General features: G+C 50.5%; 1 protein-coding gene across 2 annotated transcripts in view; it reads right to left on the bottom strand.

The window, feature by feature from the left end:
- PIK3C2B (phosphatidylinositol-4-phosphate 3-kinase catalytic subunit type 2 beta) overlaps window positions 1-16,073 on the bottom strand; it is a 61,883-nt gene that overhangs the window by 11,280 nt on the left and 34,530 nt on the right. For both annotated transcript variants that reach the window (XM_011373020.2, XM_011373021.2), the window contains exons 13-24: window positions 13,249-13,416; window positions 12,585-12,696; window positions 11,280-11,422; window positions 9,579-9,767; window positions 8,291-8,384; window positions 8,056-8,150; window positions 7,428-7,608; window positions 6,530-6,637; window positions 5,804-5,896; window positions 4,888-5,017; window positions 3,997-4,133; window positions 352-521 (exon numbers count right to left, since the gene is read on the bottom strand). In XM_011373020.2, the coding sequence (XP_011371322.1) occupies window positions 352-521; window positions 3,997-4,133; window positions 4,888-5,017; window positions 5,804-5,896; window positions 6,530-6,637; window positions 7,428-7,608; window positions 8,056-8,150; window positions 8,291-8,384; window positions 9,579-9,767; window positions 11,280-11,422; window positions 12,585-12,696; window positions 13,249-13,416 (1,620 nt within the window). The remainder of the gene's footprint in view (window positions 1-351; window positions 522-3,996; window positions 4,134-4,887; window positions 5,018-5,803; window positions 5,897-6,529; window positions 6,638-7,427; window positions 7,609-8,055; window positions 8,151-8,290; window positions 8,385-9,578; window positions 9,768-11,279; window positions 11,423-12,584; window positions 12,697-13,248; window positions 13,417-16,073) is intronic.

Raw genomic sequence — 16,073 nt, 5'->3', positions numbered from 1 at the left:
AATCCTAAAAGGTCCCCCAGAGACATCCTTCATTGATTCCTTAACTATGAGCTAGCAGGATTTTTTCCTGGATATGCAATTGTATTCCCTTTGCTGTAGTGTGGGCTCATTTCCCTTTGCTCAGTCCTCAGCAGGGAGAGAACAGTTGGTTCCCGCCACCTTCTGTGAGAACCTGCAAATACTTAACCTCTTAAGCAGTTTTCTCTTCTCCAAAGCTGCTTACTGAGGGACCATGCTCTGAAGTGCAGTGCCCTCCATCACAGGCTTGTGTCCTAGCTCTTAATCATTTCTGCTGACCCCTGTGCCCTATACACACATCCTGGCTTCAGGGGACCACTTACGACCACTTACCGCTTGATGTTGCCAAACATCTGGGCATGGCCCAGGAAGCGGCCAAAATCTATGTGGAACATATGGCCAGTCGTCTTCAGCATGATGTTGTCATTGTGTCGGTCACAGATGCCCAAGACATAAGTGGCCACGCAGCAGCCGGCACAGGAATAAATGAAGTTCTCCACAGCCTGGGAAGAGGGAAGGCAGATGCAGGGAGAGGACATAAAGCTGTCTTGGAAGGACTCCAGGGGCCACAGCCAGACTGAATTCTGCCAGCTCTGGCCTCTGTCTGCTGAGTCTCAACAGCACTTCACATCTGCTTGTTCAGCCTTCATCACACACTAACGTATACATTGATGCACACAGAAACGTCTCCCATATCTTATGGAGTATGAGATGATGGAAGGCTTTTACATATATCTCCACCACTTTATCTGAAATTCGTCTTCTGTACCTTTCTTTCTCCCGGGGAGCATGGCTGGAAAGACAATGAATGCATCCAGAGCCTAGACCCGACCAGCCCAGGCTGCAGAGACCATGATAGACAGGAAGACTGACAGGCACGACTTTCCGTCAAAGATGGTTGTGACCATCTTAACTCCAGCACACACCGAGGCAGCCCACTGAAGTGTCCCTTCCTGGCCCTGCTCCGAATTCTTCTGCCCGTCTCCCTGCCCCAAACACAACTCCCATCTCCAATGTTCTCAGTAAGAGCTAAATGTTAATCTCATTAAACTCAAAAGAACTGAGGCAGCTTAACACTTCTAGGAATATTTTGCACTTGAAAATCAAACCTCTCTAGTTGGTAAAATGTGTTAGAGATATTTCTGCGCTTAAAGCAGGAGGGGAGAGGGGAAGAGGTTGGATCCGCCTTATTTTATCTGGTCAGTGCCTGTCCCCTTATCTGTCTTTCTTGAAAGTAAAAATATATGCAATTAGCAAATGGACACCCTTTGCCCTCTAAATCGTCTTTGTGAGGTTTATAGAATCCCTAAGAACTCAAGAAAGACTCATCCGCAGGGGGCAATAATTGTCACAGCCAACCAGAAGTGTACAAAGTTGGGAATGGAGGAAAGCTTCCCAGACAGAATGTGAGCCCTCCCTGCCTCCCTCTGCAACTGCCCGCCATCTCTCACGGGCTTTCCCTGAGTCCCACGCCTTTCCCAGACGTTCCCAGCTCACACCGATTCCTCCCACACTGAGCCCCACAGCCCCGCTGCCTCCACCACTTCCTCACGGCTTACTCTTTTCACTCCCCCAGGGTCTCGGGATCTCGTCTCCCAGCAGCTTCCTTTCTGTTCAAGGTCTGTTTCAAAACTAGCTACACACGGCAACCTTCCATGTACTACTCAAATTAAAACAGATGAGTAATCCATAGGAAACTAAGAATAGAAAATGTGTAAAGAAATCACAGAACGTACTATCTGGAAGAAAGACTATTTCTATGGAAGGGAAATATATGAATGACAGGAAACCACTGAATAAGGAGTACAATGCATCAACTCCATCTTGACCCTCAACTCCATCAATTTGCCTGCCTGTCACAGATATTCTTCCTCCCTGAAATGCATCCTATTTTGACTCATAAAATAGGTGTATGCCCATAGCCAAATGACTAAAGTCCCATCACCCAAGTTATACAGGGTGTTAGCTGCTTACTGGCAGCAAGTCTCACTGAACAAGGGGAGCTCTCTTAGTTTTAGGGGTTTCACTTGGAGGATGTGGGGAACTCTCTTTGCTGAATAAGTGGCCAGGAGCCAAATATCTCTAGTTCTTTCTTACTGGAAGTCATTATAAGACACTACCAGCATTACTCTAGCAGAAAGGCTAGCGAAGCTGAGAAGCTAGCTTTGAAAGGCTTGACATTAAACATTAAAATGCAGAGTTAGTTTTCTGTTTGTGTATTCTTGTTGTACATATTTATTATGACTCTTTCTTACATTGGCAGGGAGTAATCATAATTCTAGCACTAAGCATAGTGCCTCTACATGGTGGCTGATTAATACTTGAAAAACACGTTAGTAGAAATTATACAGAGTGGGTGGGAGGGAGGAAAGAATCCATATTATTCCTCTCCAAGGGTAGAGGACTTTGAAGTTTGCAATGCAGAGGGGGTGGGTTTTGAGCGATGGAGAAGGAATTACTATCATCTAAAGGTATCAAGGAAATGCAAGTAACCTCCTAAGCTAGAGCATAGTTATCATGAGATGGGGAGGTGCAGGGGAGGTGACTACAGGGGTAGGAAGGGCTGGATTACAGAAAGTTTTACGTGCAGTGCTATGGGTGCTGGACTTATCTTTAGGACATAGGGAGCCTTTGAAGAACTTAGAGCAAAGGAGTAACACAAGCAGGTTTGCACTTCATAAAAGAAACCCTCTGAAATCAAACAGTGAATGGTAATGGATGGACATGCTAGTGGTTCAAGAGCTGACAGCAAAGAGCTGAAAGAAATGGGAAGAAGAAGGCAGATTTGAGAGCTATCTGGGAAGAAGAATCGGCAGGGCTTGGTATAGCAGAGGTGAGGCAGAGGAAGCTCTGGCCTGAGTGAGAATCCCATTTACTCAGAGGAAACACACAAAAAGCAGGTTTCTAGAGGAGGAGAGACAGAAAGCTAGGTCTTGCCTATACTGAGTTTGAGGTTTTCATGAAACACAAGTAAGATATTCAGCAAACAGGTGGCTACAGAGTGCACACCTCGAAGGAGGGAAGAAGGAAGGGCTTGGGAAGACATCAGCATATGAGTGGTAGTTAGAGAAAGAAGAGGTGATGAGCTGGCACAAGAATGCAGAGGGTATAGCACGTCGGAAAGGAAACCCCGAGGACCGTCAACATTTAAGGCCATGTAAGATCATCCGGTTAGATGTTCACTAAACATTCTGATTATAATTTGTCCATGTAGGTTTCCCCCCAGGGATAAAATACATTGATCAATATAAATTAGTATTTGGATCCCCTTGGTAGTTAACTTATAGAAACTAGCATTCTGTCTTACAGTCTCTTATGAGTTTGATTATTGTGACTTGTTCCCTCCCCTAAACTTAATTAACCCAGAGACTGGAGCCGTGAAACTGTAGGGCAGCGATGAACCACAGCAGGCCACCGAAGCCGTTCTACCTAGTAAAGCTCCACCTGAGGAACAGGTCAGCTTTCTTTTCTTTCATCGCCATCTCCTGTCTAACCTTAATCCTGGCTTCCGGTTATGGCCTTGCCACAAAAAAAGCTCCATAACTAGGAACAATGGAGCGAAATCTTAATTCACATATATGAAAAGAGGGGTTGGATTAAAATGATCTCTAAAGTCTCTTCTAACTATTCTTGTTCTGCAAATTCCTGAACCCCCAGAGAGGGCCCAGGAGAACTGAACAGGTTTCCCGGTTAGGAGAGAGACAGGCAGGTTCTCAAGAGTTGGCCCATTTTCTCCAAAACTCAATATGCCAAGGGAACTCTGAAGTTTTCCCGGTTGGATACCAGGGGATTTTCTGTCAGCTTACCGGCCATTTGATCCACCCCTCGAATCTGGAGACACAGTCAACCAGGAAAGAGTATTTCTACCCAACACAGCTGAGCTGTCTTCTCTGAGCATGTGCAGCCTCGCGGTAACAAAGCAATGTGCGGGAGTGGGGCACACCCCGCCCCAGCCTCCACCGCCACCCCCAGTCCTACCTTCTCATACTCATCCTCCCCAGGGTTGTGTTTCTGCAGCCAGTCCGCCAGGGGGCGGTCCTTGAAGGAGCCGGTCACCCCGTGCTCCACTTGGATCTTGCGCAGGGTCTCCGCATTGGGGATCATCTCCACCATCCCTGTGAGGGAGGTACTGGGTCACTCTCTAGAGAAGGAGCTGCCGGGACAGGACTACAAGTGCTTTCCCGGATGCTACTCTGTAAATTAAACTCTAGGGCATCTCGGCAAAGTCTGATAGTAAGAGCAGCGGGTAATGGTAGGAAAGACGCCATTCCCCAGGTCTCGCATTCCACTTTGTGACTCTGGTCTCTCCTATTCATGGCTGCCGCTTCTTTTCTGTTTTTAACTTTTCGTCTGAGAATTTTCAAATACATAGAAGAATAAAGAAATGAATCGTGAAGTCACGCAAAACCACTGCCCAGGTTAAAAAATTATCAACACTTTGCTTATCTTGTTTCGTCTATTCACTCACCCAATACTGCTTTTCCCTACTTGGTGGAGTATTTTAAAGCAAATCCATAATCACATCTAAAAAAATAACAATCATCCTTTAATCTCATCTAATCTAATCTCATCTAAACGAGTTCATATTTATCTTTTTCCCAATTGTCTCAAAAAATATCTTTTTTCAGCTGGTTCGGTTGAATCAAGATCCAGAGTCCATGCAGCATATTTGGCTGTTCTATTTTATTTTATGTCTCTTTCCCCTGCCTTCTTTCTCTGTGACACTTCACAGCTTCTGATGAAACCGCCCTGCCCTTTCCGTGTTTCTGGAGCACACAGTTAGTGTGAAAAATGGGTGAAAGGACAATCAGCAAAGGATGCCCCTGCCCCACCCCACTCTAGTTCACAGCCCATCTCACTGCCACTGACCTCTCCCCCTGCCAGTAGAGAAGCAGCGGAAAATCACCATGCGCATGTCCAGCCCCTCCTGGACCCAGATCTTGCTCATGATGCGAATCATCTGCAGGGTGAGCATGTCCTGGCGAAGGTCATCCCCACACTGGAGAGAAGAGAGTGACCAGAACCATCTCCACCGCCTCCCCGGACCCCCAGATCTCCCCGGAGGACCTGAACTACAGTGACAGGGAGGGACTGCCCAGTTCTCCACCTCTGCCCTGCCCACTCAGCTCACACCAGGTCAAACCACCAGAGGCGGGCCAGGAGGTGTTCCTGCTCTTCCCCAACTCCACATCCTCATTGGAATTGAAGTCAGGTTCCCCTTTTTCCTGCAGCCCTCCTGACCATCAAGTCTTTTTAAAACTTGAATGCTTATACCTTGGATTCAGAATTTACACACTGCACACACATATATATGTATAAAATCAAATCCTGTATATGCATTTTATCTCCCCCACGAAATTACATGCCCTGAGACTATTATTCACTTCTCAGAAGCATGGATGTATCAGTTACAGGGCCTTATGGTTCAACTAGTCCAACTGCACCAGATATATTAATTTCCCCTTCAACATCACTGCCACATAGTCATTCGGCTTCTGCTTGAATACCCCCAGGGACAAACAGATCACTACCTCATCCATTCCATTGTAGGGGTAGCTCTACCTCCTAGAAAGCGCTTCCGTATATTGAGCTGTCGGCTGACTCCCTCCATGTCCCAACCAGGCAGGGTCTGTCTATTTCTTTTTGCCCGATGATCTTTCATATATTAAAGTGGCAGCATGGAAGCGTGAGAAGAAAACTGGTCTGGGGCTCTTCTGTTACCCTTGGGCTCCTTCCTCTCCTTCTTCCTACCACCTCTGTCCTACTAGGCTTGAAGTGTCCTCACCTTAAAAATGACTCGGATGTTCTCACCCAGTGGATCCACATTCTGGAAGGAGAGCTTGAGGGGAACTGCATTGGAGTTGAAGTAGGAACAGTCCTGCCACAGTAGAGAGTGTAGTGACAAGGGTCAGGGTGGTCCATGCACAGGAAAGAAAATGGCCGGTCTACCAGCTGCTGGCAGTCTACCTGCTCATAATTTCTTCTAGATTTCTCAGGAGCCCTATTCCTTTCTTCCGTCCCTACTGTCATCATCCTGTTCAGTTTGTTACGACCTCAGCTCCAGCACCGATCTCTCCCCCTTCAGTTCATTCTGCATACAACTTACTAGTTGTGTGACTTCTGGTGAGTCACGTGTCCCACCTGTACCTCAGTTTACTCTCGTGAAATGGGGCTCCCAACAGCAGTGACTTCATAAGAGTCGTGATGATGAACTGCAATAACTAGCACGAGGCACTTGGAGTGGTTCCAGGTGCAGATGGCGCTCTTAAATAACAGACAACAGCTTCCCCAGCCTGGCTTCAACCCAACCGCATCACGAGATACTCATCCAGCCCCCGACCCAGCTCCTCTACTCTGCACAGCTGTTGGGCCAAAGCCCCTACATGTTAGGGTTGAGGAGAGGCCCCAAACGTATCTTTCTTCCTCATATATCTCAGTAACCAGGTCAGCAAGGACCTCGCCTCCATCGAGCCCTCCCTGCTCCAAGTGCCCAACCCCAATGGTCACTCACCCTGGGCACAATGCCCTTAACCAGCAGACTGGGGCTAAGCGGCAGACGGCAGGAGCCATTGAGGACAAAGAACTGTCTCACCTCCTCCAAGCCTGTGCGAAGGATCCCCTAAGAGGGACAGGAGGAGGGACAGGAGGAGGAGTGAGGCGACGGGACCATAAGCCCAACTCAGAACCAGGTCTCTCCCTAGGGTGGGTGCCCAGTAGGAACTAGTATGTAAACAATCCCACCGCCGACCCCAGAAGTGCAGACAACCTCCAGGAGACTGTGAAAAAGGAAGAGCCCTCCTCCCACAGCCCCGCCTGGGACAGTGCACAGGCAGCAAGCCCAAACGTCTCGGGGGGCCAGGTGCTGAGAGAACAGCTTAAAGGAGGCCCCAGTGAACTGTGGGCAGACGGCATGTCAAGGGAGAGAGGCTGCTCGGGCTCTTGCCAAGAAAAGCCAACCTGGACTTTATAATCCCCCAATCATTAAATGTTAGCAGCCAGCCACATTGCTGGCCTAGTGCAGGGCCTCTGTGCAAACAGATAAAGGTGCCCGCCCTGGGTGGCAACAGGCCTGAGCCATGGCACACAGAACAGTAAAGTCTGGCTGGATTTCAGCCCTCATTCGCCCCCTTTGGCTGGGTGCTCTTGTGCAGTGAACAACTTACACAACTCTGCTCAGCCTTTAAGGCAAAAGGTTAAATAAAAATTTTAATACTTTTCAGGCCAAACAAAACATATCCATGGTCTGTATCCAGCTTGCAGCCTATTGGTTAGAGAGAGTCACCTCCTTCCAGCCCCTAAATTAGAGGCTGGTCAAGTGCCATCCTGCTGGTCAAAATGCCTAAGAAGTTAATGACTGGCTGTAGAAGCCTGGGACCAGAAATGGGTAGAGGCAGCCTGTCCCCACTCACCTGCCGAGCAGACGGAGCAGCCTCCCGAACCTGCTGGGCCAGTTTGGCCAGGGTGTTGACAAGCCAGCACTGGCGGTTAAACTCCTCTCTCAGCCCCTTGCCACAGCAGCACAACAAGGCTGCCAGCAGATACTGGTAGCGGATGCTGAACTGGGAGTCCTTGAGGCCGTCCTTCAGTAACCTGGCAAGGCAAAGGGAGTAGGGAGTCAGCAAGGTCAAGGGGCCACAGGCAAGGGTGTAGGGGGCAGGGGTCAGACCCAGCTCCAGCCCTGGGAAACCCACCTCAGATCTGGGAGGAGAAATAGACTTTGTGTGCCAGCTTATACAGTGGTATTCACCCATATTCCAGAACGTGCCCACTCTGCCTTTAAGGAGAGCTCAAAGCCCCTTGGCATCCATTTCTGCTTTCTTTGTGCCACGTGTGGATGTGCGGAGGGCCAAGGAAGAGCCTCGCTGTGCTACATAAAGGTGGACTAAGGCCCCCTGAGCATAAGAGGCTGGCCCAAGCTGCATGGTAGGTCAGTAGCATACTAGAATCCAGACAGCTCAGCTCGCCACCCTGCATGCCTAGGAGTCAAACAGTCACAAGGACAAGGGTCTCCCCCCACTTCTCTGCACACAGTTTTACCAGAAAAAGTAGTGAGTCACTCTCAAGTCAGAGACTGCTCGTTTCAGGAGGAAGCGCACCAAGGGGCTGTCCAGGTAGCACTCATACTTCAGGGCCTGTTTAAGAGAGAGGGAAGGGAAGGCAGTATTGACTGCCTGTAATCTATACCTACCAGTATCCCTGCCCTTCAGAGTACAGACCGACATGGGGGCTTGCAGGTGGGATCATTGCAACTCCAGCAGGCCAACCCACCCACCTGCACAAGCTGGGGCAGGTAGTCAAGCAGCTCGGCGTCTGACAGCGAGCCGATCCACTGGACGGCCATACGTCGCACCTCCTGGTCCGGGAAGCTGCAAAACAGAGCCCAATGCCCTGTTCGCCCAGCTGCAGGCCTGGCGGCACCATAGTGAGCCAGCACTCTCACACCTGGGCTTCGGAGGCATGCATGGAGAAAAGGCAATATCCTCCAGACGCTGCCAAAGCCTCTAGAAGAATCCTTAGCACCTTCTCTGGATAGCAACCTCAAGAATGGCCCTGCCTCCTGGTCAGAACTGGCCTCAGGCCATGGAAGAATAGGAAGGTGGTCATGTTCATTCCTTGTACAATTTATGGAAAATGGGACAAAGTCCTCAATCCCACTCCCAAAGATCTCTTCCTTCACTCTTACTATACCAGAAAGTCCCATCATCAAAGAGCCTTCATGAGGGTTAAAGCATTATTGTGTCTTGGTACCATCCTTTAATGCAAATTTTGCTGGGCAAATCCCAGAGTCATGGCATTTTGTATAAGCCCGTACGCCTTGGCACAATTAGTTTAGGAGAGCAAAACCACTGTCTCCAAAAGTCCTGAAGGTAAGACACGTGGATCGAGTACATTTTAATTCCTGAGAAGGTGAGAAGGAAGCCGAGAATACTGGGTACTGTCTGGAAAAAGCAGCCCAGGGGCCTGAGACTGGGAGCCTTGTGTCCCCAGAGAACCCTTCCTCCCCAGAAGGAAGAGAGAAGAGAGAACTATTATAGATTAAGGTTTGCGTTACACAGGTGTGTGCACTTTTCAGAACTCTTCAAAACTCAGCAATTGTGCAAGTAAGGATGAGGTATTTCCTTATATGTAAATTTTGCCTCAGAACAAAAAACAAACAAACATTGAGCTCTAGTCAATGATATTCATGCCAATGTATTTCGGAGAGAGTTAAGGTGTCTACAATTTACATCAAAATGCATAAAAACATAAGATGGACTGATGGGTGAAGAGATGGATGTACACACAATATAAAGCAAATAGAGCAAATGTTAATAGTAAGAATCCAGGTGGTGAGTAGATGGACGTTCACTGTAAAATTTTCAATTTTGTTGTATGTTTGAGAAACATTGGGGGGAAAGCGAGACAAAGAAAAAGCAGAAAAAATAGAAGCGGAAAAGCCTGAATTTCCAGGCCTACTTTGCCACTTTCCCCAGGGCTGGCTCAGGTCACACTGATGGGCAGCACCAAGCCCTGGCTTCTGGAAGCACGCTTAGTCAGGAAAGGTGGGTGTTACAACTCACGTGGCATGCAGGAGCCCCAGGGCATCCTGGTGGTTCATGGGGGTCCACTGCTTCAGGAGAGCATAGATGTCGGGCAGGCAAGCCCACTCCCAGCTGGGGGCGCTGGCAAGCACCAGGGGGAGCGAGCTCACCTCTGAGTGGCAATAATATCGCTTCTCCCACAGGCGCTTCTTGTCAGCATCCGTGAGCCTAGGTGGTAGGGGAAAGTGAGAGAGAACAGTCAGCCAGAGGGTAGGGTACTTACTCCCCAAGAGAATGCTATGTTCTACAACTCAGTGGTTCCCCAACTTTGCTGCACATTACCTGGGGAGCTTTATAAAATCCTCATGCCCAGGCCACACCCCATACCAATTAAGTCAGAATGTCTGGGGAAACGACATCGGTATTTTTTTAAAGATGCCTAGGTGATTGCAATGTGTGAAGGGAACCAGGGCCCAAATCTCATTTCGATGCTGACTCTGGGACATCTCAGACTGAGGCAGGGCCAAGAGCACCAAATTTGCTCCCCTTCCCGAGGATGCCCTAAGGGCGCTAATTCCAAGGAGAGCCACCAGAGGGCAGTAGTTCCCACATGGCAGGGTCTGGGCAGCCGAGAGGCCTCCTGGGGCTTCCTGGGGCCAGATGGAGGTTTTACAGGACCTATAGATAATTAGGCCTTGTCTGAGATCAGGTGTCTAATGGGAGAAGGAAGCTGAGGGGCTAATGAAGCCAAGGATCAGCAGAGGAGTGGGGGCAGGGGAGGCCTGCAGTCACTCAGCTATTCCGGCTGTGCTGGGTGGGATTTGAGAGAGATGAGACCTGTCTTTCTTGGTTCTCCCTGCCCACATGCACAGGGTCCTACAGGAGCCAGAAAGGTACAGAGAGAGAGCAGGCAGCAGAGTATCCCAGAGGCCACCAGCTCCTCCAGCTCCTGGTTCCTCACCCGCTTCTCTAATCCTGGTAAGAGCAGCAGCCCAGAGGATGAGATCAGCTCCGATTCCCTCGCCCCTAAGAACTGCCAGCTTGCCTTGACACCTGATGCTTTTTGTAGAGTGACAGGGCCAGAGAAACGCAAAGGCTCTGTGTGGGTGTGGAAGGCGTAGGAGGTAGGGGTAGGGTGGTGTAGTCAGCAACCAGCTGCCCCAAGGGACAGCTTATCTGGGGTGTGGGCAAAGCTCTGGTCCCCTTGACAAGCTGAGTCCGGGCCAAGTTCCGAGCGTGGGGACGGGCATTCCCAGATGTAACTTCCTTTGCTTTTTTTAAATTATTTCAATATTTATGCCTACAGCACCTAGACTTCCTAGGTAGTCTTCCATCCAAGTGCTAACCAGGCCTGACTCTGCTTAGCTTCCGGGATCAGACATCGGGCTTGTGCAGGGTGGCATGGCCATAGACTATGGACCGCGGCTCCACGGGGGTGTGAACCAAGGCCTTCTGCGTGTAAAGCAGACATGCTAACCGCTACCCTATGGAACCACATCCCAGATGTAACTTCCTGACCCTGATGGCTCCACTTTGCCCACTGTCAGCTCATGAGAAAAGGCCTGGGGGCAGAGCCTTCTCTCCACAATTTCTCGCCCAGGTGGCAATGCCTACCCCATCCCACCTCTACTGCCAAAGCAGGAGGACAAGGACCTAAAGATGGGGGGTGAGAGAGGTCACACAGGATGTGGTAGACTTAGTGGCACCTGAGCCACACATGGGGGATGGCATGGGCCTCACCAGTACAGGGACTCCTTCTGCATGATGTTTTTAAGCAAACGTTGGTCTTCTTCCCGGAGGCTGCCAAACTCATAGCAGGGGCTGAACTTGTCGCCAAGGGGGCTGGTGAACTTGATGTCAAAGGCTGAGGTGGGGAAGTCAATCTGGGGGATGGCGTCAGAGAAGCAAGGAGGGAGAACAGGCAGGTGAGGGGGAGTTGCCACCTACTATGGTCTCCAGCTTCTCTCACGCCAGGGTTCCTGTCTGTCTCCCGCCCTCCCTCCCTCCCTTCTTCACTCTCAGGTTGTCTATAAAATAATCCTGTTAAACGTGGTGCCCTCTAAAGTCCTTTCTGGCAGTAATTTCCAGCAAAATAAGAGAAGGAAATGAAGAGAAATAAAAATGGGCAAGTACAGAAGAGGTTGGTCTGAAATGCATCTAGGTGAGGGGCCTGGCCCCAGGCCAGAACTCTGAACAGAAGTGTCACCAGGCTGAGCCACTAGAAGCCTCCAAGCTAAGGTTGGTGAGCCTTCAATGTGGTCCTGGAGGGCACTGCTGCCAGATAGCAGGAGTTGGTGAGGACCCTGCCGATGCTACAGCCTGCGATTCTGGGTCCCCTGCTCTATGCTTCCAGATGTTCATCTTCCTAAAAAGGATATTGGAGCTGAGTGAGCCAGTTCTCAAAAGGAGTTCTGCACTCCCTCATTCAACAAATGTTTACTAAACCCCAATATGTGCCCAATAATATGGGCATATAGAAGTAAATAAAATGACAAAAACACCTGCCTCTTAGAGCTTTCATTCTATCTCATTCTATATCTACTTTGATATTCCATGTTCCATACCAAAGCATCTGCTGACCACAGGAGCGGGAGGCAGAAACCGGTAACCAGACCTTGGCCCTGACCAGCTCCTCCCCTTCTCCCCACAACTGCATCCACCTGCTAGAGCACTGAGTGACCGGCCACGGGGAGGGTTTCCAGCAGTGAATAGCTCAGATTTTATCAGACTTAGTAATATGAGGGTTCGATACGAGGGACTCGAATGGAGTTGAGCCATGAGTGGGGAGAGTCTCAGACCCTGCTTTCGGTTTCCTTGAAATCAAAGTTAACCTCCAGAAGAGGGGGCATAGATTCCACAGAACTCACCCTCTCACTCCAAGTCTAACCACATTCACCCAGTTGCTTCAGTCACATCGTTATCTCAGACCCAAAGTTCCAGCAGTTTCTCCTCTATCCCAGCCCAACTTCTGGGAAAAACTTGGAGCTGACTCCGGTGTGGTCCTGATGAGCAGGTGGGAGGCAGGGACTGAGGCTGGGCTCTCACCTGTAGGATGACACTGTCCGGCTGGTGGAAATTAGGTGAACTCCAGCGGGCACTGGAGTTTTCCTGTGTTGCTGGCCATAAGCCCAGAAGCTTTCGGCCACGGGTCAGGATGCTAAGGAAGATAGAAGGTGGGGTGAGCCAACAAACCCAGTGGCTGAGGACATGGTTTTCCTCCTGCTCCCCCGTGCAAAAATCTGCCTTTTCTCCTTGAAGCCATCAAGCATATCCTCTCTCTCTCATTCTCCCCCTCGCCCGTAGCCTTTTTCTTCTTCCAAGCCCTAGAAAAGCCCTCCACTCCCTCGAACTTCCAGGAAGCCTTTCTGAGCTAACCACACCCTGGTCGGGATGACCTTGTGGCAGGGATGCCTTCCTGAGGTAGAGAGCTGGACTGGATCACCTTTAAGGTCCTTCCGATGACAAGACCAGAAGATATGTTACCCCAGCAGTGCATTTCCGTTCCTCTCCCCAACAGTCCTGTGCCACCAGTGCTTCCCAGTAGCTCTTGGTTACATCGATTGTCCTGGTCACTAGTCCTGTGCCTTAGTCCCCTCCACCAGGGCTGGGACTCTCTGGACTCTGCCGGTGAGCCCCTCATGGCCAACCCTTTCTCTGTCCCCCTCCTTCCCTTCCAAGGCCAAGGAGCTGCTGCCCTGGGCTCACATACTGCCTGAAGTTGAAGAGCGGAGTAGTGACCCAGCCCAGGGCTTCAGGCGCCCGCCGCTGCTTGTTGGCCTCCGAGGCGCTCCCAGGAGGGGGGATGGGCAGAGCATAGAGAGTGGCACACAGCAGTGTCTCCCGAGGCAGCCGGTTCACCTGCACCGGGAAGCAGATCCTAGGGAGAACAGGAAACCGCATCAGGAGGTGCCACCCCTGGGGCTTCAAGAGACAGGAGGCCCAGGAAGTCAAGTTGAGGCTGAGAACTTGGCTTCCCTCTGAGGATATGGACGTGTTCCCTGGGGAAGCCTTCCTACAGAACCAGGACAGTCCCAAACTATAGGTGAAACCTCCACTGGATGATCCTAGAAGCACATTATGGTGTCTTTGCAGACTCTCAGTGGAGTGAGGCAAACATCCCTGATTTGGGGGCTACCGATGGTGACCAGACAGAACAGAGCCATCTCAGAGTTCAGGTGACTACATGTCCCACACTATAAGCCACACTCCTTCCCTTGTTTCAGGATTTCTGCAGAGGGCCACCAAGGAGTTGCTTCTTTTGACAATCCTTTTCCAGTTAATAATCCCATCCCTCCCCCACTTCTTGCTACTGAGAACCACCAGGAAGCAGCAGCATGTTCTCTGCCCTCAGTTCACCCTCCCCCACAGTCCTCCACCTGTCTGTCCTCACCCTGTCCCCTTTTCTCCTAACCTCTGGGGGCACGAGATACTTTGTTCTCATCTCAAATATTTTCAAAGCCCAAGGGATAAAGAAGAGAGGCCTTTCGAAGTTCAGGGGTGGAGGGGTAGTGGTGAGAAAGCCATTGGCAGGGCCAGAAGAACTGGGACACACAGCCCTCGCCACTACCCAAGCCCAGATGTTCCCTCCCAGGCTCCCCTGCCAGAATCACACCCGGCCACCCACTCAGAGTTCAGGATAAAGAGCTAGGGTGGGGTGAGGTAGAGCTGTAAAAAAGAGAGGGAAGGCCCACATTACCTTTGGGGAAGCTGTCCCTGGGCCAAAGTCCACACTGTCACACCCTTCTGGGCAGCCTGGGCCCAGCTTCTATGCCAGAGGGCACAGAGGCAAAGCAGCCACCCCCACTGTTAGCAATTTCACGATAAAGCAGCCTCCATGCTGCCCCTCATTCCTCCAGGGGAATCTCCACCCAAGTGAGGCCCTCCCTCCCTCCAGCCAGAGACTGGCAGAGCCCTGCTCTGTCCAGCAGCTTCTACCCTGGGGGGCCCACAGCTATAATTAGGGCCCCTCCATCAGCCGGTGGACATGCCAAGCTGGGGGTTGGCTTGGGTGGCAGAGCGAGGCTGCTGGGCCTATTTTGAGTGTTAGCTGATCCCTGTACTGCTGCAGCAGGAGAGAATCAGCTGACCCCACGGCAAAGAACAGAGGGAGCTGAGCCTGATCTCGTTTTTTTTCTAGCCTCTTGTCTGGAGTAAAAGTGGAATGAGGAAAGTTTCTAACTAAAACCATACCCCCTCGAATCAAACTTCCCATGAACCTTCACCCGGAGTCAGACAACATAACGAGTAGGTTAGCTGCAACCCTGAACCATCTCCTTGCCTAAGAAACCCCTTCCCTTCTCTCTGCCGCCCATTCGTCAAAATCACATCACATAAAAGGGTTGCCTCCTCCAGGAAGGGTTCCTGGGATGCAATGATTCCAGTCCTGGTTCTGCCACTTACGACCTTGGGCAACAACTCACCCCTCTGCGTTTTGGTTTCCTCATCAGTGAAAAAGAGAACACAGCTTCGCTTTGTGTGATGTGTTCTTTGTGTGTACACTGCCTATGTGCTTTTTGCTATGTTACACCGTGGCTACTGTACTGGAAGTGGGCTACGCAGATAACACTTTCATGCACAAATATCCCCATGTATCACAAATCACTATGTCAGTCACTTGGAACAGAGAAACCAGAACTGAAAGGGCTCCCCCAGCTAAGAATAAGACAAAGAAGAAAGCATTTATCATGTGCTAGGTGTTGTGCCAAAAACTTTACTTGCAATATCCCAACTGCTCTCAAACAACCCTATGGGGCAGGCCCTACTACCATGTCCGTTTTGGGTTGAATGACCTGCCCACAGTTGCACGTACATGAAGGATGGGAGGAGGACTACACCCAAAGCCTGTGCTCTGAACTTTACACTGTAGTGCCTTCTCTCAGACGCCTTGGTCTTCACAATGAAGGTGCAAAGAGGTCTCCTGTGGAGCACCTGGATGGGCAGTGCTGAGATGACACCCTCTACAAGGCTCTAGGCAGGGGACCAGCCCTTTGAGACTCAAGGCAGAGATCTCAGACAGGCAGAGGAATGAGACCCACAGAAGAGGCAGGCTTAGGGCCAGCAGGCAGGCTGCTTCTACACCTCTGATACTATAAAGGAAAAGGGTCTGAGGCCAATTTTGTGGGGGCTGCCTGGGCCAGAGCACTAAATAGCACCCTTTCCTTGGCAGCAGAAGTAACTGAGGCCCAAGAATGCCAAGGGGATGGTGAACTCAGGAGCCACTTAATGCAGCCGACCTTGGCCTCCAAGGAGTCTCTCCTGCCCTAACACTTCATTAAAGGACTTTATTCACACCTTTATTGCCCTCAGAATTACATAAGTGTGAAGACAGGAGGAAGGGCCTGCCTCCCCAGTTCTCCATCAGTAAAGTGACCCCCCGCCCAGCATTTCCACAGACTCTCCATCTACCTCTTTCGGCATCCTCGGCCTCCCCAAGGACCCTTCTTAGTCTCTCTAATCTGAACTCCAAACACTGAAGTAGTAGTTCTGCTCAGATATCGTCAGTCTGGGGAAGTGAACCTGGGGCAGCAAACCAGG

The sequence above is a fragment of the Pteropus vampyrus genome, unplaced genomic scaffold, assembly GCF_000151845.1.
Source record: "Pteropus vampyrus isolate Shadow unplaced genomic scaffold, Pvam_2.0 Scaffold217, whole genome shotgun sequence".
NCBI classification, from domain to species: Eukaryota; Metazoa; Chordata; class Mammalia; order Chiroptera; family Pteropodidae; genus Pteropus; species Pteropus vampyrus.
Note: the sequence above shows the minus strand (reverse complement) of the source record. Positions and strands in the feature narration are given on the sequence as shown.